We start from the raw sequence: 24936 nt of genomic DNA, 5'->3' as shown, positions 1-24936 counted from the left end.
CGTTTGTGCCCAACATGCTCAAACTCATCTCGCACCTTGCTTTGCTGGCGTACGTAGATCAACGATTACGAAGTCAACGGCCTGGACCATGCAGGGATCGTGTCGCTGCTGACCAATGGCGCGACCCCTGTCTTTGAGCTTGAGGTTGTCGGCAATTTCCGGGCTTGATGGACCTTTCATTCTGCCTGAAACTTGTCAAGGTTGATCGCAAGAGGGTGCTGTGCGCTGTCCTTCATACATGTAATAGTTGAGTCCCCCAGTGTTAGATGCGTGACGTAGTCAAACGAAGTCTGAAAGTGTGTTTACATGTGCCTGTGCTGTCTTTTTCCTTTTTGCTTTACGTGTGTGTGTGTGTGATGTGTTCATGTCCCTTTGAAAATCGAAGCAAGCGCTTTCTGAGTGGCGTTGTACAGCGACTCTTGCGCACGTTGTGCGACCAGATTTGCGTCCTCATCTCCCAACATTGCTCCCGTTCGACGTTCAAATGAGTCCCAAACCAAGCAAGTGCAAAGCAATTGCAAATAAATGCTTGTAATGTTAAAAGCAGACGACTTTTTCGGACTCCAACATGACCGCCTACGAGAAGGGCAAGAAGCAAGAACCCGCAGGCCTGCTCGTAACTCTAGTGAGGCTTCCTTCATCCAAGAGCCTTCTCGTCCCTCCGCGCTTTTCAAGAAGCTCATTTTCTTTTCCAGATCAGACAAGCTCGCAAGTGATGGCAATGAATGGGTATGTTGGTCGCACCATCCACGTTAGTGACACAGAAAAGGTTCCTCACTGGCTGGACTTGACTATAGTCTGCCAAACAAATCTGGCACGCGCCTTGGAAGGCGTCCAAGCACTCCTCTGCTCATGAGTCATCATGCTGCAGAAGGTATCGATGGTGGATGGTGCAACGTTTCCGAGAACGATGCATTGAGCTCAGGTAGATTTTCGCGCGCCTCAATGCCAAAAGACTATGGCACGCCACCTGCTCACAAAAAAAAACCGCCCCTGCTGGAATGTTTGCAAGCAGGTGAAGATGCTTCTAGCCCTCAAGCGACCAGCCCTCAAGCGACCGCTCCGCCTCTGGCTGCTTCTGCTGTCGCCACTGCTACCACCTGTGAGGTACCCAAGCCCACCACGATCCAACTGGAGGCCGCTGCGCATGCGACCCAAGAGCAAGAAGTGGAATTTGCAAAGAGCATCGACGCCGAAGAACTGGCGACCATGGCTGCAGAGCGCAATGCCTTCCACGACAAGCTGTTGAAAGCCTTTGGCTTGAGGGCTCGAGACCCTGTTCCTTGCGTCGTGTACCTACTGGGCAAGAGTGGTGCTGGCAAAAGCCTTTGTTGGTCGCATCTGCGCGGCATCAAGATTTTTGAAGAGGACACGGAGCTCGGCAAGCATCTTGACGTGGACCGCAATGGTCCCGAGGACGTACAAGGCATTGTCGGGGACGGTATCGAAGCCAAGACTATCGAGCCGCGCTTTGCATGGGTCAATGACATGATAGTTGTTGACCCTGCGGGCTTTGGCGACACGCGAAACAAAGCCTTGACCATCACAAACAGCATTGGGCTGCGCTACCTTTTGTCCCAAACACCCCGCAAACGCGTCCTCTTCCTGATCAATTTTCAAAACTTGCACGGCGACAGCAGCTACTTGGACGAGCAGTTTCAAATCCTGGAACGCTTTTTCCCTGACATCAAGACTTTGGACCGTGGTGTTCTCTTTCTCTACTCGCGATTGGGAGATTCTACCGCAAGCAAAGGCATCCTGGCATACTTGAATAAGTTCAGTGGCCGCATGAGCGTGCAAGCATCCGAGTACCAGCAAAAGCTCATTGTGCTGATGAAGAAACAGCTTGCGCTTTTTGAAGAAAAGGTCCTGCTTCGTCCCCACTGGGACAACGATCCGGAAGGGCTCATTCGCATCATCTCCCAACACATTGGTGAATGCGATGCCTCGGCGTCGGCAACCTTGGGATCCCCCTTGAAGGATAGCGAGGTGGCCGAAGTTCGGGTTGCCGTCGGCAAATGCTTGGAGGAGCTGATCAAGATCTTGACAAACAAGGAGCAGAACTTCTGGAAAGGTGTTGGCACCTTGTCCACCATGCGCATCCTGGCTGAACAAATTGCTGATGAAGCGATTACTGAGCGCTACATATCAGGCCTTAGCCAGGTGGCGGCGCTAGTACAGCGCCACATTCAGGGCTTTGTCAGTGCACTGCGTGCAGCCGAGTATCAAGAGGCAGCACGTCAAATGCAGCTGCTGCAAAAGTTGTCTTGTTTCAATCCGGAGTTGCAGCAGCCAACCGTGGCAGAGCAGAAGCTTTGTGAGCTTGGCAATATTTGCCCGGAGCTTCAAGATTTGTCGACACAGTCGTGGGATCATTCTCGACTGCTACAGACTTTGAAGGGGATGGTGCGCGCCGTTGGAGAGGCTTTGCATGATCGCATCCGCAAGGTCAATGAGAAACTCCCATTTGATGCCGACGTCCTACCAGAGGTGCCGCAACTGATCCAGTTTGATTCTTACTTGGCATCGATGTGCCAAGTCAAGCAGCTTTGGCCGCCCTTGGCCAAGCAGTTGCGCGAACACGCCCAAGAGGCGCAGCGCACGCTTGGCACCGTGGTTGCCGCTCTAAAAGAGAGCACGCAACAAGCTGGTTTGTTTGATTATAATCAATGGCCGGCTTTGCACCAGGCGCTCGACCTGCATGAACGCGGTTGTGCCTATAGCTCTGTCTCGGAGCTCGAGGTCGTGCAAACCATGTTTGAGAACGACAAGCAAGCGCTCAACGCTGTGGTTGAGATCATGTGCAAGGCGATCCTGACCATCAGCAACCTGATTGCCGATTGCAGTGCAGATGAGGCTCAAGTCCAGCGACTCGGGCGTACTCTGAATTTGTTGCAAGGGCTAGAAGAGAATTTTGCTTCCAAGTATTTGCCGCCCGGCCAGGCGCCGTACTTTCAGAGCCAAAAGGCCACATTTGAAGGCGCCATTCGGACCGGCGTTGGACGCCCCATTAATGATGCAATGGCCAAAAACAATTTGTCGGCGGCCGAAAAGAGTCTCCAGCAGCTTTCGCTGCTTGTCGCAGTGTTTCGACGCAATAGCGCGGTGCGGGATGTGCAGAATCAAGCGCGCACACTCCTCAGCCAGCTGGCCGCTCTGCACACGGAGAGCAACATAATCCTTGACAAAATCGTCGAGGGCCAAGCAAGTCAAGATGCTTTCGAGGCTATGGCTCGCGCCACGCAGCAGCTCGTCTCATATCGCTGCCTTGACCCCATCATTGTGGATGGTCGGATACTGCAAGAGCCTTCAGAGCTTTTTGAAGCACATGAAGACAACGCGACTGTACAAATGATCACCGTGCTTCAAGTTGCCACGACCGAGTCTGTGCTGCAACGCACAGAACAGGCGCTGCGCGAGAGCCTTGGCAGCCTCGTTTCTTCGGTGTGCGAGTCAATTTCAACCAAGGATCCAATCAATGACTTTGACGTCCAATATCTCTGCCGCTTTCATCCTCTACAAGACACGCTGGGGCCTGAGCACGTTGAACTCGAGTGTCGTCGCCTCACAACAGCGGTGGACGAGGTTGACAAAACATTGCAGGCCTTTGAAGTTGTCAAGGCTCCGTCCACAACGCGGGAGAACGACATGGCCTGGCTGGTCCGCACCATTGCCTTTGCAGAGCACATCCGCTCCAATTGTCATTTGTTTCCGTCTCAGGATTGGTCGTCTCTGCTTGCGAGTCTAGAGGTCAGGCGCACCGATCTCATGAACCAAGTTCAAGCTCATGCGCAAACTCTGCTTGACGCAGTCCGAAGTGCAACGGCTGCTGGGGACCTCGGGCAAACCCGAGCTGAGCTGGCCTACCTCCAAGGCCTCAATGACAGTTGTAACCCCGACATGCAGAAGCTTGGGCAGCCCGTGTATGCGCAAGCAAAGAATGCAGTGAACCGAAAGTTGGAGCAGCTCGTTTTGGAGCACCGTCAGAACCAAAGTAGTGGCAACCTCGCGAGTGCTCAAGAGGCCAAACAAGCGCTGTTGGGCGCCAGCGTACTGCAGGAGCACTTTTCTGGCATTGATCAGCTGTTAGCCCACTTGCATGACGATGACGACCGCGCTTTGAAGGAAATCAGGTCCCAGTTTGACGCGTATCTGGAGGAGGCAAACTATGAGCGTGCTGAGCAACTTCTCACCGAGCTCGCTGCAACACATGAAACGCCCGAATGGGCTGCATGCCACCGATCTCTTGTGCAATCTGCGGTGCGTCAGCTGCGCCCAACGACCAGGGACATACTGAAGCAAGCACGGCGCATGGAGCGGCAGGTTTTGCAATCACAGAGCCATGGCGACAAGCTGCAAGGCACCTTGCTGGCGATGGATGAGTTGGACGAGAGGCTATCCAGGCTGCAGGTGCTTGCGCCGGTCCTTCCTGATCTTCAGCTACACGACGTGGAGGCTGAATTTTCCAAGAGTATCCGCAGCATTTACAAGCGTCTACACCAGCGCTTGTGGAAAGCAACCACGACAAACCAGTTTGCTTCAGCCGAGGTCTTGTATGCACTGCTCACTTCTTGGAGGTGTCGCGAACGCGATGACGTATTTGACGCCAGCCGGCTGATTCACGATAGCTCTCTGGACGCAAACAACGATGCTGCCAACGAAATGCCAGCTGAACGCAAGGGTAACTTGGCAGAAGTTGAGGAATACGCCAGAGAGATTGACACGACCACACGTCAGCAGGTAGAGCAGCTTGTGCAAGCCCGTGTAGGCCCCAAACTGAATCGGTTTGTCAAGGCTTTTGAGCGTATTCGCGCACAAGAGTACGACCCTGACAACACGCTCTTTCCAAACTTGCTGGCTTTGGCCGATGATGTCAACCAGTGGGTGACCCAGGCTGCCGCCAAGGAACTTGACGAGATTGAAACGACCCTCTTTGAACAAGGCTCAAGATTGGCCCGCGCGAAGCTGCGTGAGTTTGATGATTTCTTCTACAACCCTCTGCAGGGGGACGGGTTGCCGCCTTTCAGATCTTCGGAGAGCGCTTTGAGTGTACAGCGAAATCAGGTGCATGGTGCTATACAACAAGCCCAGGATGCAGAGCATCTCGAATTGCTGACCCCAGAATTCGCTCGAAACTTGGCACAAACCTTTGCCAAAGATGGTGTTCACGAGAGGGCAGAATTCGTCTCAAAGTTGCGTAACGTCTGCCAGCGCGGCGTCCAAGAGCTGCAAACCCGCCAGGCTGAAGCGCTGAGGGACGAAAGGACTGGCACCTTGTTCACAGCAGCAGCTGTTGGGCGTGTTTTGGGCTTATTGGCGTTGGAGACAGAGCTCAAAGACAAGGGCTTGGATTCTTTCCTGATGAGTCTTCGAACCCGTGCCATTGTGCCAGCCTGCGATGCTATTGTCAAACGGGCAGATGATGACCTGAACCGTTTCATTGACATGGCAAAAGATTTTGACGTTCAGGGTGTCGAGCGACTGTTTGCCATCTTTGACGGCAATATGAAGCGATTGGAGGAGTCGGAGAGCTTTGATATGACCTTGCTTCAAGACGCTAAGCAGAGGTTTGCACAACTCAAAGGAGCTGTTTCTGCGGAGACGAGTGGCGCGCAGTTGGGTGCAGTGGATGTTGATCAGCCATCACTGAACGACATTTTGACCCCGGGCTTTGAAGCTGAAAAGCTGGACCGACGCTTGGAAAGGCTGAAATCCATGGCTGGCTCGCAAGCTGAAGCGCAGCAACGCAGCCAGAACTTCTTTGGAGCCAGGAGCTCGTTTGACCCTGCCAGAACGCTGGCTGCCATTGTCGCCCATTGGCGTAGCCTCACGCAAGACCTAATTCGAGTGTTTGAGCAGCGCTTATCTGCACATGACCAGGTTGACGAGATTGCGGCATGCTATTCATGCATGGGCCAGCTCAAGGTGGTTGCCGATGCGGATTTGGTGGGAGATTTTGCGAGTGCCAGGCGCCGACTCGACGATTCTCTGCTCAAATTTGCTCGTCAGGCCGTGACCAGCGTGCTAGCATGTGCTAAAACCAAGGATTGGCAGCCCATGAATGCCCTTTTGCGCTTTTCCCTCGACCTTGACGGCGCTTTTCTACAACAAGCCAAGGCTCAATTGCCTATGCCTGCGCTTTCGATGGCGTCGGAGCAAGTCAAAGCCTTGCTGCAGCTTGTCCAAGAAGCTGACAAAGTGGTCAATAAGAACCTGGCAAGCCTGGCAACCTGCCTGGCTCGTATGCAAGAACTCGCGTCCAATTGTATCTTGGATGAAGTTCAGGCTGAGGTCCAACGTCGAACAGAGGAACGTCTTGACAAGGTGCAGACTACTGGACCTGATGATACCGCAGACCTGGACCTGGGAGATGCGCTGTCAGCAGCAGGCGAGTACGGTGAGGAGGTGAAGCGAAAGTATAAGCGCTTTGCAGCAGCTCTCATCCGTCAGCGCCAGGAGGCAACACGAAGTGTGACAATTGACGCTGCGCTGGATACCATGCAGCTTGGCACGAATGCCATTTCGAGAAAACATGCTGACCAATTGCGAGAGGCGTACAATCGGTATCAGACAAAGTTTGAAGATCTGATTGGCAAGCCACCGTCTGCCATTCCAGAATTGGTGCAAGCGGCACAACAGCATGGCCGTAAGCTGGCACGGGACACCAGCGCGCTCAAGCGTGAGCTACCCGTCCTGTTGGCGTATCTGTCTGCCATTTGGAGCCTCTTCAGTCGTGCAACTATTGCAAAAACAACCAAATCCAGTCATGGCATCTATAAGGAGCTGCATGTCATCCAAATCCTGGCCCTGTTCGAGCTTGTCGGGCTGAGCCAGTCCCAGGGGTGGATTGCTGGCTTTGGTGCCTGGTGCAAGAGCTTCGTGCCAAATGCAGCCAAGTCCAAGCTTGGAGGTGCCTTTGTACAGCTGCAAACGGGTGGAGGCAAGAGTATTCTGCTGGGGTTTGCTAGCGTCATCTACAGCCTCCTGGGCTTTGATGTGGCCTGTGCCTGTTACAGCGCCATCCTCAGTACTCGCGACTATGAAGACTTTAAGGCCTTTTTTGAGCTGTTAGCTGTGAGCAAACACATTCAATACAGCACCTTGACACATTTGGCACGGAAGGCACTCAATGCCTCCGGTGACATCCGGGATGCTCTCCAAACCTTGATTGTGACGGGCAAGCTGTCGGACGGCAAGCCTCAAAGCCACACAAGGCCGACAATTCTTTTGGTCGACGAAGTGGACACTCTGCTGTCACCCGTTTTCTTGACGGAGCCCTACAACCCAGGCACGCTTGTTCACGACAAGGACTTTACCGCGCTCATGCGAGCAGTGTGGAGCAACAAAGCGCTCACAGCTCAGCAGGTTCAGCAGCTACCCGAAGCCCAGACCCTGCTACAGAGCTATGCCCACGCGAAGAATTTGATGCTGGCCACCTTCGACCTCGTAGTGGCAGGTCGGGCTGCGATTGAGAAGAACCAGCACCCACACAGCGTTGACGATCAAGGGCGGATTGTGTACAAGCGGCAGGGTCTGGATGAAAACAGCGCTGATGTGGTGTACGGCTACGAGACGCAGTTTGCCTACCTGATGGAAGAAGGCCGTGGGCGCGTGCCGCCCGAAGTCTGTGCCGATCACATTGGCATGCTATTTACGGCAGGGCACTTTAGTTTTGTGAAGATTATTCAAACCTTTGATATGATTTCTGGCGTGACTGGCACGGTGCCCGAAGACACGACTCTCTTGAGCGACCGCTTCAATATTGAGCGCCAATGCGTCATGCCCTCCATGTACGGCGACACGCGCCTCGTGTTTGACCCCGTGCAAATCACCGAAAACATGGCGCAGCAGCATCAAACGATCGCCGACGAATGTCATGCTCGCTCCTCGGGACGCGCTGTGATTGTGTTCTTCCCCAATTCGACAGCACTCGAGGCCTTCCAGGCCTCTGCTGAGTTTCGGGGCAAGCTGGGTGGGCGCGACATCAACATTATTGATGTAGGCAAGCCAGACATTCCTCATCGCATTCGGCAGGCCACGCGCCAAAACTCCATTACCTTGGCCACGGTGCCCTTTGGCCGAGGATCAGACTTTACGGTGCTTAATCGTGACATCAAGTCCAAGGGCGGTGTGCATGTCATTCAGGCCTTTCTGTCCACGGAAGTTGCCGAGCAGATTCAGATTCAGGGCCGCACGGCGCGAGAGGACAATCCTGGTAGCTACCGCCTCGTTTTGTGTTTGCCGGATCTTAAAAGTTTGCTCAAGGAGCATTGCCCAGACACCATCCGATCCGGCAGCTTCTCAGAGCTACCCACCGCGCTTGATCAGGCACGGCGGGCTGTGCACGCGGAATTCTTGAACGCGTCCTTTGCTGCGCTGCGGCAGTGCGAGGCCGCCCACGTGACCTCTCTCAAGCTGCGAGATGAGCTCTTTGCTGGCCGACAAGGTAATCCAGAGCGTGCCCTGCGATATGTTCAGCAATACTCGTCACATGCCGAGTATGCGGAGGCGGCCGACGTCTTGATGGTGGTCGACGTGTCCGGAAGCATGACCGACTACATGGAACAGGCAAGGGCGTTTGTGCGCACCATCGCGCGTGAAGGCTTCCATCTGGACTCTACTGCAAGCCAACACCGCATGGCCTTGTTTACGTTTGGTACGACGGCAACTGCGCTCGGCGGTGAGCCCTTGTTCACTTCCGACTGGGCCCAGCTGCAGCAGCGCGTGGCTCAGATTGCCGTCAATGGCGCGACCAACTACTTGCCAGCTCTGAAGTTGGTCGAGCAGAGCTTGCGGGATTTGAAGGCAAGCGATCCGGCTCGCTACAACGCTTCAAGACGCATCGTTTTGTTTCAGACGGACGGCAGCAACAGTGATCGGAATCAAACTCGGGCCATTACTGCGACGGCACGGCGCATCGTGGACGAACTTGATGCCACATTGATGGCTGTACTCACGGGTGCGGGCGTGTCTTCCTCGAACGTGTCGTACTTTGTCGGGCGCTCCGGACAGTTTGACAGCCAAGATCGCACGGATGGCGCTGCACTCAGCAAGCTCATCCTGACTGTGGACGACTACGATGCTTTGGTTCAGCGTGCAAGTGGCATTGCTGCCTGTGCGACCTCCATGTAGTTTTGTTTTTTGTTTTGTTTTTTACTCGTTGGCTCATGTTAAGTTTGTGTGATCTCAAGCCAAATCACTGGTGTGCGTAACGGCCAGCAGCTGCTCGTCACTGTGCCGGTTGGGGTTTGGTGACCTGCTTGCGTGTTGTTGTGTGTGTCAACTATAGTATGTCTCTTCTTCATTGCTCTTCTTTTCCTCTGTCGTCGCCCATTGCGGCAATTGACTACTTGATCGACTGTAGTATGTGTGCAGATGTGTGCAGATGCACCCGAGTCGGGAAAAGACCAACAGCGCCGACGACGTCTCATGAATTGCCAAAGCATGCCAGCCCATATCACGTCCCGCTTCTTACGGGCATCGTCATGACGTCGATGAAAAAGATTCAATTACGTGTGGTATTTTTGAATATCCAACGTAAACTGCAAACAAGAGGGAGAGAGTAAGAAAATTGGAGGTCTCTCTAATCTCCCACTTTTTTGGTCTCTCTCTCTCTTTTGCCTTTTCTCCCTTTTGGCTTTCGTTTTGGCTTTCGCGCTTGTGCTTGCATTTGTTGAGAAGCGAGACGCAAGCGCGCGCACGAATAAAGTGCCAGCTCGCCGGTGGGGGAGACGCGCGGACCAAGCACGCAAGGGCTGGTCTGGCAGTGATTACCATTGCCTCTGGTGGTGGTGGGGTCAGGCTAGCCTTTGCGGGTGGGTTGACGCCTTCTGTGCGCCTGTGAAAACAGCCAACCCTTTCCCCATTTGACAAAGAAATCGGAGTGCTGATGTGCAAACGTCGTGGTCGGCGGTGAACAGCAATCTCGGGCGGTGTGCATCGGCAGACTAGGCCTGGACGACCATGCGCTGCTACGCTGTTGTGGAGGATACCTCCGAGATTGTCTTTTTCTCCTGCAATCCCGAATATGAGGAGGTTATCAAGGAATTCAGTCGACAACAAGATAGCCACTATGTAAGTCGCGTCTGCAAGGGCGACGCCGAGTCAACGCCTGGCTAAAGGTGGTGCTACAGTGGCGCACGCCCCCTCTTGATCCTTGCGCCTGCTGCCTGACGGTGGTATGTTCTTTGCTCACAGGACGGCGAGGAGATCAATGTGGGCATGCTGTCCATCTATTTTCTGCCCTTTATCCAAAACAGCGTGCGTCAGATTTTCACTTCTCAGCCCCACTTCACTCCCAGCCCCTGCTCGTGTATCCGAGCCTCAATGCATTTGCTTTTCCCTCTTTTCTTCACTCTGACTGTGCAGGAGCTGATGCGTGCCGAGTCTAGCCTGGGCATTCGTGGCTTTGAGACAGCCGAGGGACACAATGTTGTGATTGTCAAGGTAGTCTGCCTCGGCCTGTCCCCCGCGTACCATTCACTGCTCGGCAAATGCCTGCGCATCTTTCATGAATGCACTCATATGCACATCTGCCAGCATGATGATTACCACTACATTGGCATGACAGACGAAATTGATCTTCAACTCTTGCGTCGCCAACTTGTGCTTTTGCGGCGCTTTCTTCAGCTGCAATTTGGCTCCTGTATGACCTGACCTGTCTTCAGCGCGCCCCGCTTGCCTGATCAAGTGAGGTGCTTCGGTATGACGGGCTATGCTTGATTTTTTTTTTTTTTTGGCCCACAATCTAGTTTTGGGTATGATTTGTGCTGGCGATGCTGCTGAGCGTCGAGAGAACTGGCGCCGGGTGGATCACTTCTTGCAAACGGCTCTGAAGCTGCGCCTCACCCACCAAGCCTTCTTGGTGGAGTGCATCGAGCCGATCAGGTCGGTTTTAGCCGTATCATCATGTAGGTTTGTCCAAACCCAGCCCCTCACCCTGGATCCTGTGGCTTGCAGTGGTATCCGCACAGCGGATGAATTTCGGAGCATCTTCGAAAAGCACTTTGCCAAGAGCGACAAGGGTATGTCGTGGGACACAGTGCGCAAATTTTTTCGAGTGCCAGCTCGCGTGCCTGAGCATATCATATTGCCTCTCGATGTTGCGCATCAGGGTGGGGTAACCACGGCGTGCTGCTGAGCGGCACCAAGCTTGTCCAACGCTACACCCGTCCTGATGTGGAGCCCCTGCAGGGCCAGGATCTTCTCATGCTCATCACCTATGCCCAAGGTATGTTCTCACGCTCCGGCTCTCCCTCCTCTCTCTCTTCTCCTTCTCTTTCTCCTATTTCCCTCCTGTCTATTATTTGCTATGGAGGCAACCGAGTGGCAACGCACAGCCTTGCATCCCCGGCGCCCAAGTCCTCAATTTTGAACTGTATTAGATGTCAAGTTGCGGGCCGGTGTCCAGGAAGACGGCAGTGCGCAACTTACGACCCGACAAGAGCAACCAGCGTCCCGTGACATGTAAGGGGCGAATCTGCTCTGCTCGTTGTATGGCCAACGTGGGCACCATGATGCTTGGCGCTGCTCTGTGTCTGCCTCTGTGTCTGCCCCTGTGCGTCCGTGTCTGTGTGCCTCATCTTCAATGGCCTGCACACATCTCAGTCGATCCCACGTTGGATACATTCACTACAGCAGCAATGGCGTCCGCCGAAGTATGTGTTGACGAGAGCATGGATGCCTTGGCGAGTCCAATGAAGCGCTGCTCACGTTATGGGCATTTGATTGCTTCCGCAGCTTTCTACTCGGATGGCAGTCAATCCGACTTCAAATCAGCCAGCTCGGATTGTACGGCATGCTTCCTCCCCATTGTGCATGCGTCTCGTGGACGCCATCATGATAGAGCTCACGGGGACCATGTGCACCATCCTGCGCAGTCGTATCACAACCAATGTCCACCTCATCTTCAATCGGTGGTCAGGGTGATAAGCTGCCCGAGTCAGATGGTATGTCACTCGAGCCCCCAAAGGGCTTGTCGGCTCAAGAGGCCTGGTCGCAAGAAGAACCCGTGTACCTCCACTGCTCCGATGGCAGCTTTTCGCCGTTTGTCATGGTATGTCCTTGTTCCTCGTGTTTGCCACCATGGCGCGACCTCTGTGCGACACACGCTCGATTCATGTGCTTTTCTCGACGGCGGAAACCAGTACATTCGCGAGTTAGGGGAGGACTTGACGCTGCTGCTCATCACCAAGGTCCTTAGCCCCAGCCTCGTTTGCTTCTCTTGCCGCCTGTTCGCGTTGTTGCTGGTCGGAATCATGGCGTGGCTTGTAACTCAATGTTCTGGCCGAGTTGTGCCGCGTTGATGGTGACAGGGTGCCTACGACCAACTTGCCCGCTTGATTTTTGCTGCACTGCACACAACCAAGCGCATCCGCGATGCCTGCAATCTCTTGATCGATTTGAACGAAAATGAGACTGAGCCCTCGCGACAGACCGGTCCCGAGTACGTTACAATGCTTAGGCGTTTACTAGGCTTCCTCTTAATACCACCCCCCCCCCCCCTCCAAATTATCTCCTCATCTGGGCTGCATGCGTGTGGTCGACCATGTCAAGGTACTTTATGTCCGTGCGCGGTGCACCAGACCCACCATATCCCACTGTCATCATCAACGGAGACTATTATCCGGTTTTAGATCAGGACACGCAAGAGCCGGTTCGTCTGTTATTGCCCAGGTGGAAAGGGGCCTTTCAGAAGGCAGCCTTCGTTAGCTTTTTTTTTTTTTTTTTTTTTTTTTTTTTTTTTTTTTTTTTTTTTTTTTTTCCCCCGGTGTGTCACCGCGCCTCTGAGCCTATGATTGACTTTGGCATCGTTTAGAGACTCGTCAACGGCCGCCGTCTTTTCCAGCGAAAAACTTTGGATACATGCTTGTATTTCTCCGAAGAGCAGAACGGCTGGGTCATTGCACCAGAGCACGACGAGAAGGCTTGGGTGGCGCGCATTGTCTGCCAAGTCGGTTGAGCGCTCATTAGCTAAAGGAGGCCCGAATTCTTCCAAATACTCACGTGACGATTTATGTGACTCGTTGGCAGGAACGAGAACCAGACTTTTGTCGACTGAAACCCCTGGCAGCGCAACGAGAAGCCCTTATCAAGTCAGAAGTGCCGGTAGCGGGTGATCCCCCTAACTGGCAACTGCGTTGCCCTAATGGCCGGCTGAAAGATTTGGAGGAAATGGACGTGCGCTACGGTATGAAAGCGTCGTGGTATACGTGCGGTCACCCATAGTTTGTTCGGCTCATGAACACACGCCCTTATTGGTCATGGACGACCCGCTGACACAGTGTCTGGCTATGGTGAAATGCGCAACTCGGCCGATCGCTTTGCACGACGCAGTGACAACAGCAGGTAGTTGATATGCTGGCCTTGGACATTTCTTTTACTCGTGGCTGTTTGTCCCCGATCACTGCCTGACTGCTTCTGTGATGCCTTGTTTTTGCCTTGCTTTGTCCCTCCGCCCACCCTTTGTAGATATTATTGTCAGGGCCCTGCAATCTGCCAATGCGCAAGCTGCACCAACACCTGTGGTCCAGATCGCGGATGCAACTGCCATCATTGTGCCGTCCTCTCAGAAACCAGCGGGTAAGTTGGCTTTGAGTTTTGCTTTGGGCACGCACGAAATGTCAACATCTGCACCTGCCTCATCCTGAACTTTGCGTGCCAAGATGGGGTGACGTGGAGCGAGCCGCAGCACAGCGCAAGCAACAGAGCTCTACGCAAGAGACCAAGGCACAAGCGCAACAGCGCCTGCTGAAGACCATTCGGGTACTGGTTGAATCCCCCATCGTTCTGAGCCGAATGTGACCAAACTTACCAAGTTGCTTCTTCCTCTCAGAACTTTCTGGCCCAGATCAAGAGCATCAATGCCGTCAATTCTTCTGTTGCCAGCCAAATTAGTGTTCCACTCGACCGCCTCACCCGCGCTTCCAAAAATGTGCGCCCTTTGACGGCCATCCACCCAGCTACCCAGCGCAGTTGTTTCAGCTTGTCGTGGTTTCTCATCTGAGTGACGGTATGCCTGCAGGCGCTGGAGACGAAGCAGCTCAATTTGATTGAGCACAATGCCAGTCGAATTCGCACGCAGCTGCAGCAATCACTCGGTCAGATTACCCAGACCAACCGAAAGCCGTCCGTGAGCGAACTCAAGGTCAGTATGCACACGCTTGCTCGGTTTTTGTTTTATTTTTATTTTATTTTTATTTTTTTTGTTCTGTACCGTGTGTGCCTTTGCTTGTGCCTGGGACTTTGTGCGTGTGTTTGGGGTTGCCTCTTTTTGAATGTCTTTGTGCCTGCTTCCTCGTGTGTGTTTGCCTACATGTGCTCTTACTTTTATTCTCATTCGAATTGTTCCTGGCGTATTTCAGACTGTGCAAAAGATGCGCGAAGAGATGGCCAAAGTCATGCCCACCTATGTAGCTTACTTGCGAATCAAGACCATGTACAATGTCACAATCACAACGTTGCGCCAGTACGCCGGTTTGGTGCACTATTGGTATATCGACCGATCGCGTAACGTGCTGCTTTGTCGCAGCCTTGATTCTCGCAGTACCGGCCAAGAACTAGGTACGTTGCCATGCGTTGAACGTGACGAGTCGAAGGTCTGTCCACCTTGGCTCACACGAGTGTAACCGGGCGTTGGCACGTTTAGGAGCTGCATCCAACCCAGGCCAGCTGCAGCATTTGCGCCAGCAGCTATGGGGTTTCTATCTGCGCAGCCAGAAGCTTCTCACGGAGGTGCGTCACCACCCTACCCAGCCCTGTTGATACCCTTGCATGGATGGCTCTGGCCCTTTTTTTTTTTTTCCCCGACAGGCGATGCTACGTTCGCAATCTCACTTGGTGCACATGTATTTTGCACGATGAATGTTGCCATCTTGACAGGGTTATACGACTCTATCCATGACGCAAGGCTCTTTGCGCTTTACCTACTTTCTGTGGTTTGAGAGCCAAGCCGGCGCGCGGTGCGTGGCCGTGGGTTAGGCACTAGTCGGACATTCGTGCCCCAACATGACAGAAGGTGCTCACGGTGCCTGCTTTGAAATAACTTGTCACTGGTATGCAGGTTGAATTGTCCTGCCGAACATCCGGCATGGCAGATGTTGCAAGATCGCGACACCATCGGCAATCAAGTAGGTGCATCGTATGGTGGTTGGCCATTGTGGAACCCGTGTCTGCCGCCTCGGCTCATCCAAGTTTTCTTGTGGCTGATTTTACAGGTTTTCTTGCAACTGACGGCTCGTTTATTTCCCAAGGCAGCACGAGAAAACAAACTTCCGCGGTGCTATGAAATGGTGCTGGTACACTTGGCTTCGGTTCCTTTTGGATTTTTGTGCGAGCAGGCGAAGCATCTCTTGCAAGACCAGCGCGTTCGCTGTGAAGCTCTCGAAGCATAGGTGCACGATGGTTGCCTTTTTTTAGAAACCAAACGACTTGCCGGCAGTCGCGGCGGAAGGTGCTGTCGGCTATCAAAAGCACCCAATTTACCAAAGCCCATGAGAAATTGATGATTGCTTCGCCGAGTGATGTGAGCGCCGCCTCTTAAGGCACATCTGTATCTTACCGTAGCTAGCAAACGCAAGCCGAAGACAGGTGGTCAGCGGGTCATGCAAATAACACAAAAGTTGGAAAAGAAACCAGAAAACCCCATCCCAAGATAAGTAAGGCAACAAAGTGAGTTGATGCCATTCTGAACACTGTCAAGAGTCAAGCAGGGACCGCTCTTGCATTACGTACCACCAAAGCCCGTCGATGCTGCGGGAGTACCAAAGCCTACATGCAGATGCAGCATCGTGGCAACATACACCGTGAGAGCCGGGCCTACAACAACTTGCAGAGTGTGGCTCAGGCACTCACCCGTGGTGGCACCACCAAAACCCGTCTTGGCTGCAGGAGTGCCAAACCCGGCCGCTGGCGCGCCAAACCCTGCGGTGCTTGTGGCCGTTGAAGCTGGAGTACCGAAACCGCCTGGCTTTCCAAAGCCACCCATTGAGGTGGCCGGCTTGGCTCCGAATCCGGTTGTGGCGGTAGACCCAAATCCGCCCGCAGCCGGTGTGCCAAAGCCGCCCGCAGCCGGTGTGCCAAAGCCAGGCTTGGCCCCGAACCCTGGGTGTTCGTAGTCGAATGGCGCAGGTCAGTCGGGCGATTGCAGCATCGGCATGATGACTGAAGAGTTATGAACGGGAACGCATTTGACGCACCTGAAGTGCTCGTGCCGAACCCCATGCCAGTAGCTGCTTGTTGTTGCGTCATCTGTTGCTGCTGCATCATTTGTTGTTGCTGTTGTTGTTGCATGACTGCCGTGATCGAAAGCAATTGCAAAAGGGGCAGCAACCGCACTTAAGATGAGACAAGGGCAAGACTCGAGCCGCGAAGGGTCTGGTTGGCACATACGCAAGAGCTGCGGGTTGCTTTGCATCAGATACTGTTGTTGTGCTATAAAGCAAATGCCAAAGTCAGATGTCACGCGGGCCCGGCGCTGAGCGAATTGTCACATGACTATGCAACGAGCTGGGCGGAGTCCAAACCTTGTGCGCTGCCCAGGTCTGGCAAGCCATTTTCTTCCTCATCCACAATCTCTTCCATAAAGTCTGCATGGCATGATACGAGTGAGTGTGCCGCCGGAATGCAACTTGGGGTGCCGAATGCCGCGGCACGCCGAGGGAAGTGGGGGTGCGTGCACCGCAAATGTGCCTCTTCGCTGGCTATGGAAAGAGAGGACCAACCGCTTTCGGCAGCATCTCGAGCGGTTTTATTTTTGCTGGCCAATTCCGCAAATGGATCGTCGGGATCAGTTGCCGTGCGCAACTGAAGATTCAAATCGTAGTGGTACAAAAGAGGGTTAACATGCACGCTGCCGCATTGACAGCGATGAGTAGGGTATGCCGAGTTAAAAAACGAACCAGGCGTGTGTACACAAGCTGATACTCATGAGCATCGTTGTTGAGCCTTTGCACCAATTGATGTACTTGGGCGGTTAGGCTCAGGAAGGCATTGTTGATGAGTACCATTGATTCCTGTGAGCAGCACAAAGCCAATGTTGGGGAGAAGCAAAGTCATGCATGAGCTTGATCCCGACTTTGACAGAAAGGTAGTGAGATATGGGTGGATGCACGAGATATTCTGCGCATGTATCAGCGGATGCCTTGAACACGGCGTTCAATGTTCTCAAGAGAGCACAACAAGGATCATCGGCAAAGAGGGCACAAACCTCTAGTGCGGCAGCATCGACGGCATCACCATTGTTACAGCGCAGGGCCAACTCGAGCTCTTCGACGTGCCCCACATAGACTATCTCATGCACCACACACAGGAAGCAAGGGGTCAGTGAGGAACGCGACCCAAGAGCCCCACGCTGCGATCAAGTAGCCACCACAAGTATGGCAGGTTACAATGGGCGGGCATTCCTGACCTTTGAGTTTGTTGTCAAAGTCGTTGATGCAGGCGTAGTAAAAGCTGGAAAGCGCGATTTCATGCGTGGAGCGATATGAGCAAGAAGAGGACCGTGCTTGAGCAACCACATATAATTGGCTAGGGCATTGGATGCTTGAGCTCGGGCGGTGACGCGAGCAAACCAGATACGCACTCAATGATGGGTGACGTGGTAGCCTGATACGAAGATTGTTCGTAGCCTTCAAGAAGGCGCTCGGCTAAGCGAGCGTCTTCTGTCTGCTGGCGACACCGATCTTTAAGAGCGGCAACCACTTGCTGTGTAATTTTGAGGTCTGTGTTGAGCGCCTTGAGCTGCTGATCAAAATGCTGCATATCGCCGTCCATCCGTTTTAATTCTTTGTCCTGCTTGTGGAGATTGATTCTGTCAAAGACATGCAGCGTGAGTTTTGACCATTCAGGGCTAGGTTATCGGCACCAATCATTGCCGTAACAAGAAAGAACCGTGGTCAGATCGTACTCGGTGCGTTTGAACGTGGTGATGTGTGTTTCCAACGCCTTGATGGCATCCTCGATGGGCTTTTCGACATTTTCTTCCAAAGGATCCTTCCTGTGCACGAGAAGCGAGAGTTGGCTTGGCGTCAGTCAACAGCGGGTATACACAAAAGCAATGTGCGTGGAGGGCCGTACGTGGTTTGCCCCTTTTTGGGAGTGGTGCTGCCATCGGCCGACGGTGTCTGCTGTGCATTAGCACCCGCTGCACAGAAAACCAAGGTCAATGAAAAGATGAGGGGCTGTCCTAGACAGCAGAAGAGGCGACGGAGGTAGGCGGCCAGTAGGAGCTTACAGATGGCTGCAAGCTGAAAGGTGGGTGCAGCACCGCCATTGGCTTGACTACCAAAGCCGGCAGGGGCAGTTGCGCCGAGCCCAGGCTTGACCGCACCGAAACCTCCTGTCGAAGCTGCAATGTGAGGTAGAACAAGCTTATGAATGAGTGACAACCCAAAAAAAAAAAAAAAAAACTCGAACAGGATGAAGCCAGTCACTGACCACCAAATCCGGCGGTGGTGGCAGCTCCGAAACCAGCTGTGGCTGGCTTGGCGCCAAATCCTGTGGTGGCTCCTGCGGTCGAGGCTGCGGGCGTCCCAAAGCCGGCTGTGGCTGGCTTGGCGCCAAATCCGGTGGTGGCTCCTGCGGTCGAGGCTGCGGGCGTCCCAAAGCCGGCTGTGGCTGGCTTGGCGCCAAATCCGGTGGTGGCTCCTGCGGTCGAAGCTGCGGGTGTTCCAAAACCAGCTGTGGCTGGCTTGGCGCCAAAGCCGGTGGTGGTTCCCGCGGTCGAAGCTGCGGGTGTTCCAAAACCAGCTGTGGCTGGCTTGGCGCCAAAGCCGGTGGTGGCTCCCGCGGTCGAGGCTGCGGGTGTCCCAAAACCAGTTGTGGCTGGCTTGGCCCCAAACCCGCCCGTGGCCCCTGCGGTCGAGGCTGCAGGAGCTCCAAACCCACCAAAACCTGCCATGGTCAAGATGCGACAGGCAAGGCTAACAGCGTGCGGTGCGCGCAACCACAGCGTTGGGTTCTTTTCTTTGATCTGGTGAGGCCCCACTCGCAAGGGAAACCACCTACGCGGCCAAGCAAAGAGCCAGCAGCACCCGCGAGCACGAGGTTAGGGAGACACCGACCATGCAGATTCGCCGAGCAAGCACATCAGAAACGACAAGACTCAACACAACGCGAGTCGACCTCACAACAGCGCTGACAAGCTGACAAGATCCCAAGAGCTGGAAGCACCAGCAAACGGCAAACGGCAAACGGCAAACGGCAGTGGCTGCCAACCCTTGAGCCCGCTGCTGGATGTCACGAACCAGCGGCACAGCACACACACGCGCGCGCGCGCGCGCTCTCTCTCTCTCTCTCTCTCTCACCTTTTCGCACACAAACCTGAAAAAATCCAAAAAAAAGAAAGATTGACAACATGTGTTTCCAACGATGGAATAACGGTGCTTTTGTGCTTCTTGAGTTTTCTTGAGTCGCGACTTTTTATTTCGTTTAAAACAAGTGTTTGGGACAGAACTTGGGGTTCTGATCCTTTTTTTTTTTCTTCTATAGTGAAACGGCAGCGGGGAAGCACATAGATCCTTAGGCAGCAGAGGCCTCTCTACTCGCCCTTCTCACCGCCCTGGGCATTGGACGACAGGCTTGGGGTGTGAGAAGGATGGGCGCTGCAATTGTAGGTTTGTGCTTCAATTGAGTTTGCCCTGGGTCTTGCCCAAAGAACTTCTTTTGAGGCCGCAACAGCGGGGAAGCAAGCCCCCGCTGTCAAAAATGGCGGCACGGGCACAGTCCGGGGCATCCGTCGTGAGTGAGGCCGACCAGAGCGCGGAGTCTACGATCCGAAGAGCCATCAAGGCGCAACACACGCGGATTACCAAGTTTCTTGAGCGCCATGTTGAACGTTTACGTGAGAAGCTCTGCATCGAGCAGGAGATCCCCCTGCGCCTGCAAGCTCCTTGGTTGCAAAACAATGCCGAGTCAGTCAAGAACTACGTCAATCACCATCGCGCGGACCGTCAAGTGCAAGCAGCCATCATCAACAAACGGCAACAACAGGCAGCCCTTCAACAGCAGCAGCTGCAACAACAACAACAGCAGCAGCAGCAGTTGCTGCAGCAGAGCCCTCAGCATCGGCCCAGCGCTATCGGCGGTGTTCCCAGCACACCCCTTCAAGCCGTGCACCCGCAACGAGGTCTTTATGCAACACCTACTCCTGCTATGCAGCCTCAGGCCAAGAGGTCGTCCGCTGCACGCGATGGGCATGCCCGACCGCGGCCCAAGCGCAAGGCACCCGTGGACCCGCGCACCGAGCTGGCCATTCTCAAGCGAGAGGCTGAGCTCTTGGCCCGAGCACAGGAGCTCAAACTTCAGGGCTTTTGGTCCGCCAAGCCCCTGGCTCGCGTTGCTGAGCCGCCGCGCCAAAAGGTGCACCACGACTACCTATTGGAGGAAATGCGCTGGCTGGCCAATGACTACTTTCAAGAGCGTCGCTGGAAGCTGGTAGCGGCAAAGCAGCTGGCCGAAGAGGCAGTCTTGGAGTGGCGAGCCCGTCAGCAACGTCAATCCGCCGCGCTGGCTACCATGGGAGGCTCACGTCGAACCGCTGCGCTTGTATCACGAGCCGTTGCCGGCTTCTGGTCCACTTGCGTTGCAGAGATTGCTGCCGAAGCCGCCAGTGCCAGCCCCTTGGTGCACGGTTTTGGTCACTCATCCTCAAGCACTGGCTCCTTTCCAGCGCTGGCCACGAGCGCCGACGCGGGGTCAGACTCTAGCACCTGGATCAAACCAACCCAGGCCGGCACTGGCGGGCGAGCACAGCGCCCACCACGAGCCGGCAGCAGCGCAAGCCCACCCAGTAGCGCTCGAAGCACCGAACTCGGAGTTGTCAACTCATCAGCACAAGCTACAGGTTCCACAAGCGCTGCTGCCGCTGCTGGCAGCAGCAACAATACCGTCGTTCCCGGCGCCTCGTCAGCGTCTGCTCCTGATGAAGATCCTCTTTTCAACCCCGACGACCCTACACTTGGAGCTTCACCCTCAGACGCTGACCCAGCTGCCGAAGCCGAAGAGCCAGAGGATTCAGATGAAGAGGCCTCGGACAATGGCGTGGAGGCTTGGTCCTGTGACATGGCTGAGGTGGTCGAGGAAGTGACACAGCTGGCCAAAGACGCCAACAGCCGACCTTTACATCTCCTGGACATGCCACGGGCTGAGCTGTACCAGCTTGTTGAGGGTAGTTTGGCAGAAGGCCCTGATGAACCCAAGAGTCGAGTCTCACGCTCGCGGCGGACACGCGCCCGCCGCGAGTCTGCAGATGAGCCTGATGAGCCCGAGCCACACAACGACCAAGGCTGGACTGACCTTTTCGCAGGTGCTCCGACAACGGCTCGCTACTGTCGCACGCTCAGCGATCTGCAATCGCTGGCCCAGCGCGTGGCCAGTTTGGACGACAGTGCCGCTGAAAACGCCGTCAATGCCATTCCAGAAACAAAAGACGAAGCAAATGTCGCCGCCACCACAACGCCAGTGACTGGTTCTCAGCCAACTCCGACAGCAGCCTTGCCCGGATCCAATGAGCCTTCTGGCGGGACTCATGATATCTCCACTCGCTCCAGCTCCACCACCGCGCCCGTTGTGACAGATCTCAGCAGCTCGCTTCCAGAACATGGTCAAACTGCGACCCGACGCCTTGCCGGCATGCTTCGCGCCACGGGCGCCGCCATTTGCGCCGATTCTAACAGCCTGGGTATGTTGCAGGTTTGCGCCACGGGTCAGGAAGGGAAAACAAGCTAGCTGGCTTTTGAACAAAGAATGTGTTCCTTTGAAAGGACTTGCATCTTGGTTGTGGCTTGATTTGCGCTGCTTTTGTGGGTGCAGACTCACCCGTGCTCCGTTGTTTGTGTGCATGTCGTGAATCACAGATCCCGAACTGGAGGTTGCGGCTGTTGTCGGCAGCATGATGGCACGGGGCCAGGTCAAGCGTGCGACAGTAGTCTGTCAGCCAAGCGCCATGCACGTGTGGCGGGCTGCCTTTGAGCAAATGGCCGTGCACGTGGCTCCTGCGGGGCGCCCAGCAAACGCTGCCATGCCTGTGGACGTTTTGGCGTTTGGTGCTAGCGCCCGTGGTGGCACTGCTGCCGAGCATCTGCTCATTGTCAGCCTGGCCGGTGTGGAGGTCTTGCGTCCCGAACATGTCCAACTGCTGGCATGGACCTCTGCCTTTCGGCTCATTCAAACCCCGGCCCCGCTACCCGAATCACTTGACCTGCTTTGGTTTATGGTCCACCTCTTGTTTCCGTGTCTCTACCCCACTTATGCCCCGAGCCTGGAGTGTCTGGGGAAAGATGGCTCAACCCCCGGTTCTACAAACTACACTCTCCCTGGGGCTCAAAGCGACGATGGAGAGGCCTCGGAGGCTGGTGATCGAGCAGCCCAAGTGCAAACGAAGATTGAGCGCCTTCAACAGTTGTTGGAGCCGTGGTTGCTACGCCGGCTGCTCGAGGATCTTCCAGACTCGGTGTGTTGCATACTTACCGACTGGCCGATGACACCGATACGCACCCTGCTCCGTTCTCTTGCTCTTGTCCTGTTTGCTGATGCGCCTAACCAAGTGCGCATTCGCATGACCATCGCTGTATCTTGACTGCACCCTCGATTAGATGACGAGCATTCCAATGCACTTTGAGGCTGTGCCCAGGGATAGCCGCGCGCACGCGGCAACAAAGCACGCCATGCTGCACAAACCCAAGACTCGCGGTATGGTGCAAGGCTCTTGCCCATACAGATACGTTTATTCGAAGCAATTCACAACTTTTGTGTTTGCCCTGTTTAGGTCCTCGAGATGTGTGGCGGCACTTGGCGCAATCACTCATTTGCCTTGACGAACCTGAGCTACCCGCCGGGCCTCATCACATGTGGTTTTCTTGCGAATTGGACCTGCCCCGCTGTTGCTTCCTCGACTGGCGTCCTAATACTGCCGGTGCGTCTCGCTTGCGTATTGGGGCTCTTTCTTCGGCTCTTCCGATTATCAAGTTCTCGGCTAGATACTTGAACTCGTCTAGCATCAGCGTACCGAGTTGCCCATGCTCACATTTGCCTTTGCTCATTTCATGGCGTGGCTCACTGCAGTCGGCCCTTTTACAAGTGAACACTGCAACCTTGTCGTAGCTGGGCTCTCAATCTTACACGCAGAACTAAGCGATGCGCGCAGCAACCGTCAGGTCAGCTTGCTTTCTCTCCCACCTGCCTCTCGATCTCGCTCTCTCTCTCTCGATGTCTCGATGTCTCCTCTGCTCTGCTGCAGAATGCAGGGATGAAGACCAAGTGTCTCAAAGACTCACACCGATCCCACATTCTGTTTGACCACCCAGCCTCAGCCGCGCCAGCGTTGGCGAGCAGAGCTCAACCCGCTTACCTTGGAAGGCGGGACGAGCGGATTGGCTGCTCAACCGCGGATCAATTCTGTCGATGCCCTTATCGGCCGCGCCGTGCGCCAGCTGGTTCACATTGAGGCACCATCACCGGGGCATCAGCTCATCGTACCCTTACCAGACATGAATACTCTTAATGCCTTTGTGCCAGCCGTGGCTGCCATGCCGGGTATGCTTGGACCCTGCTTCAAACTTTTTGTGCAGTTGCCTGCACCGGTGCTACTCCCACACGGTTTCAATGGTGGACATTCGCTGTTGATGCCCTGACAAAACACGACCGTCACATTCACTCCTTTTACTGTCGTGGCTCGTGCTCAGTTTTAGTGCCTGGCGATCTGCCCCCGACAATCGGCTTGCTCGATCGCCTCACGTTGCCTTCGCAGCCATCCATCCCAGCAAAGGTCAGAGCGCTTCAACATGCTTAGCCCAATTCGAGCTGGTCATTTACCTGTCTGCGCTCAATTCAATCTCATGTGCAATGGCGTGCTCGACTCTGTCTCCCTACCTCTTGATTTGTATGCTTGTTTGTCTGTGCGTTTGTGTTCTTTGTATTGCCGCGACCTACAGGTCGGAGCCCGGGCGCGCCACGTGACCGCCTGGGTCACGACGCGCCATCGTAGCCAGGCCATCTTGCTCATCTTTCCCAACCCTTTTATCGAGAGTTCGACGGTGTGTGCAACGTTGTCAACCGCCTCATATACTACAAGCGGCCTTCCTGCCTGCTCCGCGCTTCATTCCCTTTTACACTCACCTTGTTTGGCAACGTGCTGCTGCAGAAACGTGCCCTGCTGAAGAAGGGCCTTCGCTATATTGATGTGCAACCCGGACCCAAGCCCATGTAAGGGAGAACCCTTCTTTGTTGCATCATTCACTGGCCAATTTGACGTCCTCTTCTCGGCCCGTCTCACCTTTTCTGTCTGCCCTATGATGCCTTGTCACTCGTCAGCGGGCCCCGCACACGTGACGTAGTTTATACCTTGACGGCCACAGGGTCGCCGGAAAACACGGCTCTGCCACCATGGCTGAATCAAATGCAGGCGGTGCTTGCTGGCCCAATTTTGTCGCCTCGCTGGAGGAACAAGGTACTTCTGCTTTCTTCTCTTGGGGCATTGCTGAGGTGCACCTGACCATGCATCATCATCTTCTGCCATATGTGACTGACCCTTGTCTGTATCTGCTTCATGGTGCGCATTTAGCTTTGCTCTCATCTCGTCGGACACTCGGCCCAACCGGTGCATGCCTTTTACATGGCGGGTACTTTGGAGGAGGTTTGTCGCGCCGTGATGGATCGCCACGACTTGTTGAACATGGTGTTTTGCGCAACTCACTTCAAAATGACCATTTTGCTTCAAAGGCGTTGACCAGCACCAGCATGGGATCTATGGGCATTCAAATGGGCTCCTTCAAGCAGACCGAGTTTCAGGTGTGTGATGACCGCGTATTCCGCGACGGGCCCCCAGCGCTTCAAATTAACACTTTTTTTTTCTTGTTTTTTTTTTTTTTTTTTTTTTTTTTTTTTTTTTTTTTTTTTTTTTTTTTTTTTTTTTTTTTTTTTTTTTTGCCCCCGGGGAAC

At 54.4% G+C, this 24936-nt stretch overlaps 4 protein-coding genes across 4 annotated transcripts in view; 3 read left to right on the top strand and 1 right to left on the bottom strand.

Moving 5' to 3' along the window:
• Window positions 1-945: 945 nt before the first annotated feature.
• On the top strand, window positions 946-9359 carry MONBRDRAFT_36631 (uncharacterized protein; the record flags this gene model as incomplete). Its single annotated transcript, XM_001744929.1, has 1 exon — window positions 946-9359. The coding sequence occupies one exon, from the start codon at window positions 946-948 to the stop codon at window positions 9130-9132; it is 8187 nt and encodes a 2728-aa protein (XP_001744981.1). The 3' UTR covers window positions 9133-9359.
• Window positions 9360-9963: 604 nt separating this feature from the next.
• Window positions 9964-14979, top strand: MONBRDRAFT_7282 (uncharacterized protein; the record flags this gene model as incomplete). The annotated part of the gene is made up of 11 exons (XM_001744928.1): window positions 9964-10074; window positions 10198-10645; window positions 10752-10887; window positions 10960-11024; window positions 11114-11230; window positions 11880-12055; window positions 13033-13189; window positions 13471-13581; window positions 14007-14146; window positions 14364-14597; window positions 14881-14979. The coding sequence occupies 11 exons, from the start codon at window positions 9964-9966 to the stop codon at window positions 14977-14979; spliced, it is 1794 nt and encodes a 597-aa protein (XP_001744980.1).
• Window positions 14980-15328: 349 nt separating this feature from the next.
• Window positions 15329-19566, bottom strand: MONBRDRAFT_31961 (uncharacterized protein; the record flags this gene model as incomplete). Its single annotated transcript, XM_001744760.1, has 16 exons — window positions 15329-15462; window positions 15729-15768; window positions 15853-16101; window positions 16197-16292; window positions 16390-16431; window positions 16524-16586; window positions 16722-16803; window positions 16899-17012; window positions 17207-17286; window positions 17408-17451; window positions 17582-17809; window positions 17906-17995; window positions 18076-18346; window positions 18436-19001; window positions 19216-19304; window positions 19555-19566. 16 exons carry the CDS (start codon window positions 19564-19566, stop codon window positions 15414-15416), a joined length of 2115 nt encoding a protein of 704 aa, XP_001744812.1. The 3' UTR covers window positions 15329-15413.
• Window positions 19567-19825: 259 nt separating this feature from the next.
• MONBRDRAFT_31960 (uncharacterized protein) overlaps window positions 19826-24936 on the top strand; it is a gene marked incomplete at both ends in the record, with an annotated part of 9376 nt that continues 4265 nt past the window's right edge. The window contains 13 exons of the mRNA XM_001744927.1: window positions 19826-19910; window positions 19964-21679; window positions 21855-22450; window positions 22593-22689; window positions 22766-22912; window positions 23101-23153; window positions 23304-23532; window positions 23682-23764; window positions 23931-24032; window positions 24140-24201; window positions 24354-24480; window positions 24560-24631; window positions 24718-24786. Coding sequence (XP_001744979.1) covers window positions 19826-19910; window positions 19964-21679; window positions 21855-22450; window positions 22593-22689; window positions 22766-22912; window positions 23101-23153; window positions 23304-23532; window positions 23682-23764; window positions 23931-24032; window positions 24140-24201; window positions 24354-24480; window positions 24560-24631; window positions 24718-24786 — 3438 coding nt within the window. The remainder of the gene's footprint in view (window positions 19911-19963; window positions 21680-21854; window positions 22451-22592; window positions 22690-22765; window positions 22913-23100; window positions 23154-23303; window positions 23533-23681; window positions 23765-23930; window positions 24033-24139; window positions 24202-24353; window positions 24481-24559; window positions 24632-24717; window positions 24787-24936) is intronic.

Source organism: Monosiga brevicollis, genomic scaffold, assembly GCF_000002865.3.
Source record: "Monosiga brevicollis MX1 MONBRscaffold_7 genomic scaffold, whole genome shotgun sequence".
Lineage (NCBI taxonomy): Eukaryota > Choanoflagellata > Craspedida > Salpingoecidae > Monosiga > Monosiga brevicollis.
Note: the sequence above shows the minus strand (reverse complement) of the source record. Positions and strands in the feature narration are given on the sequence as shown.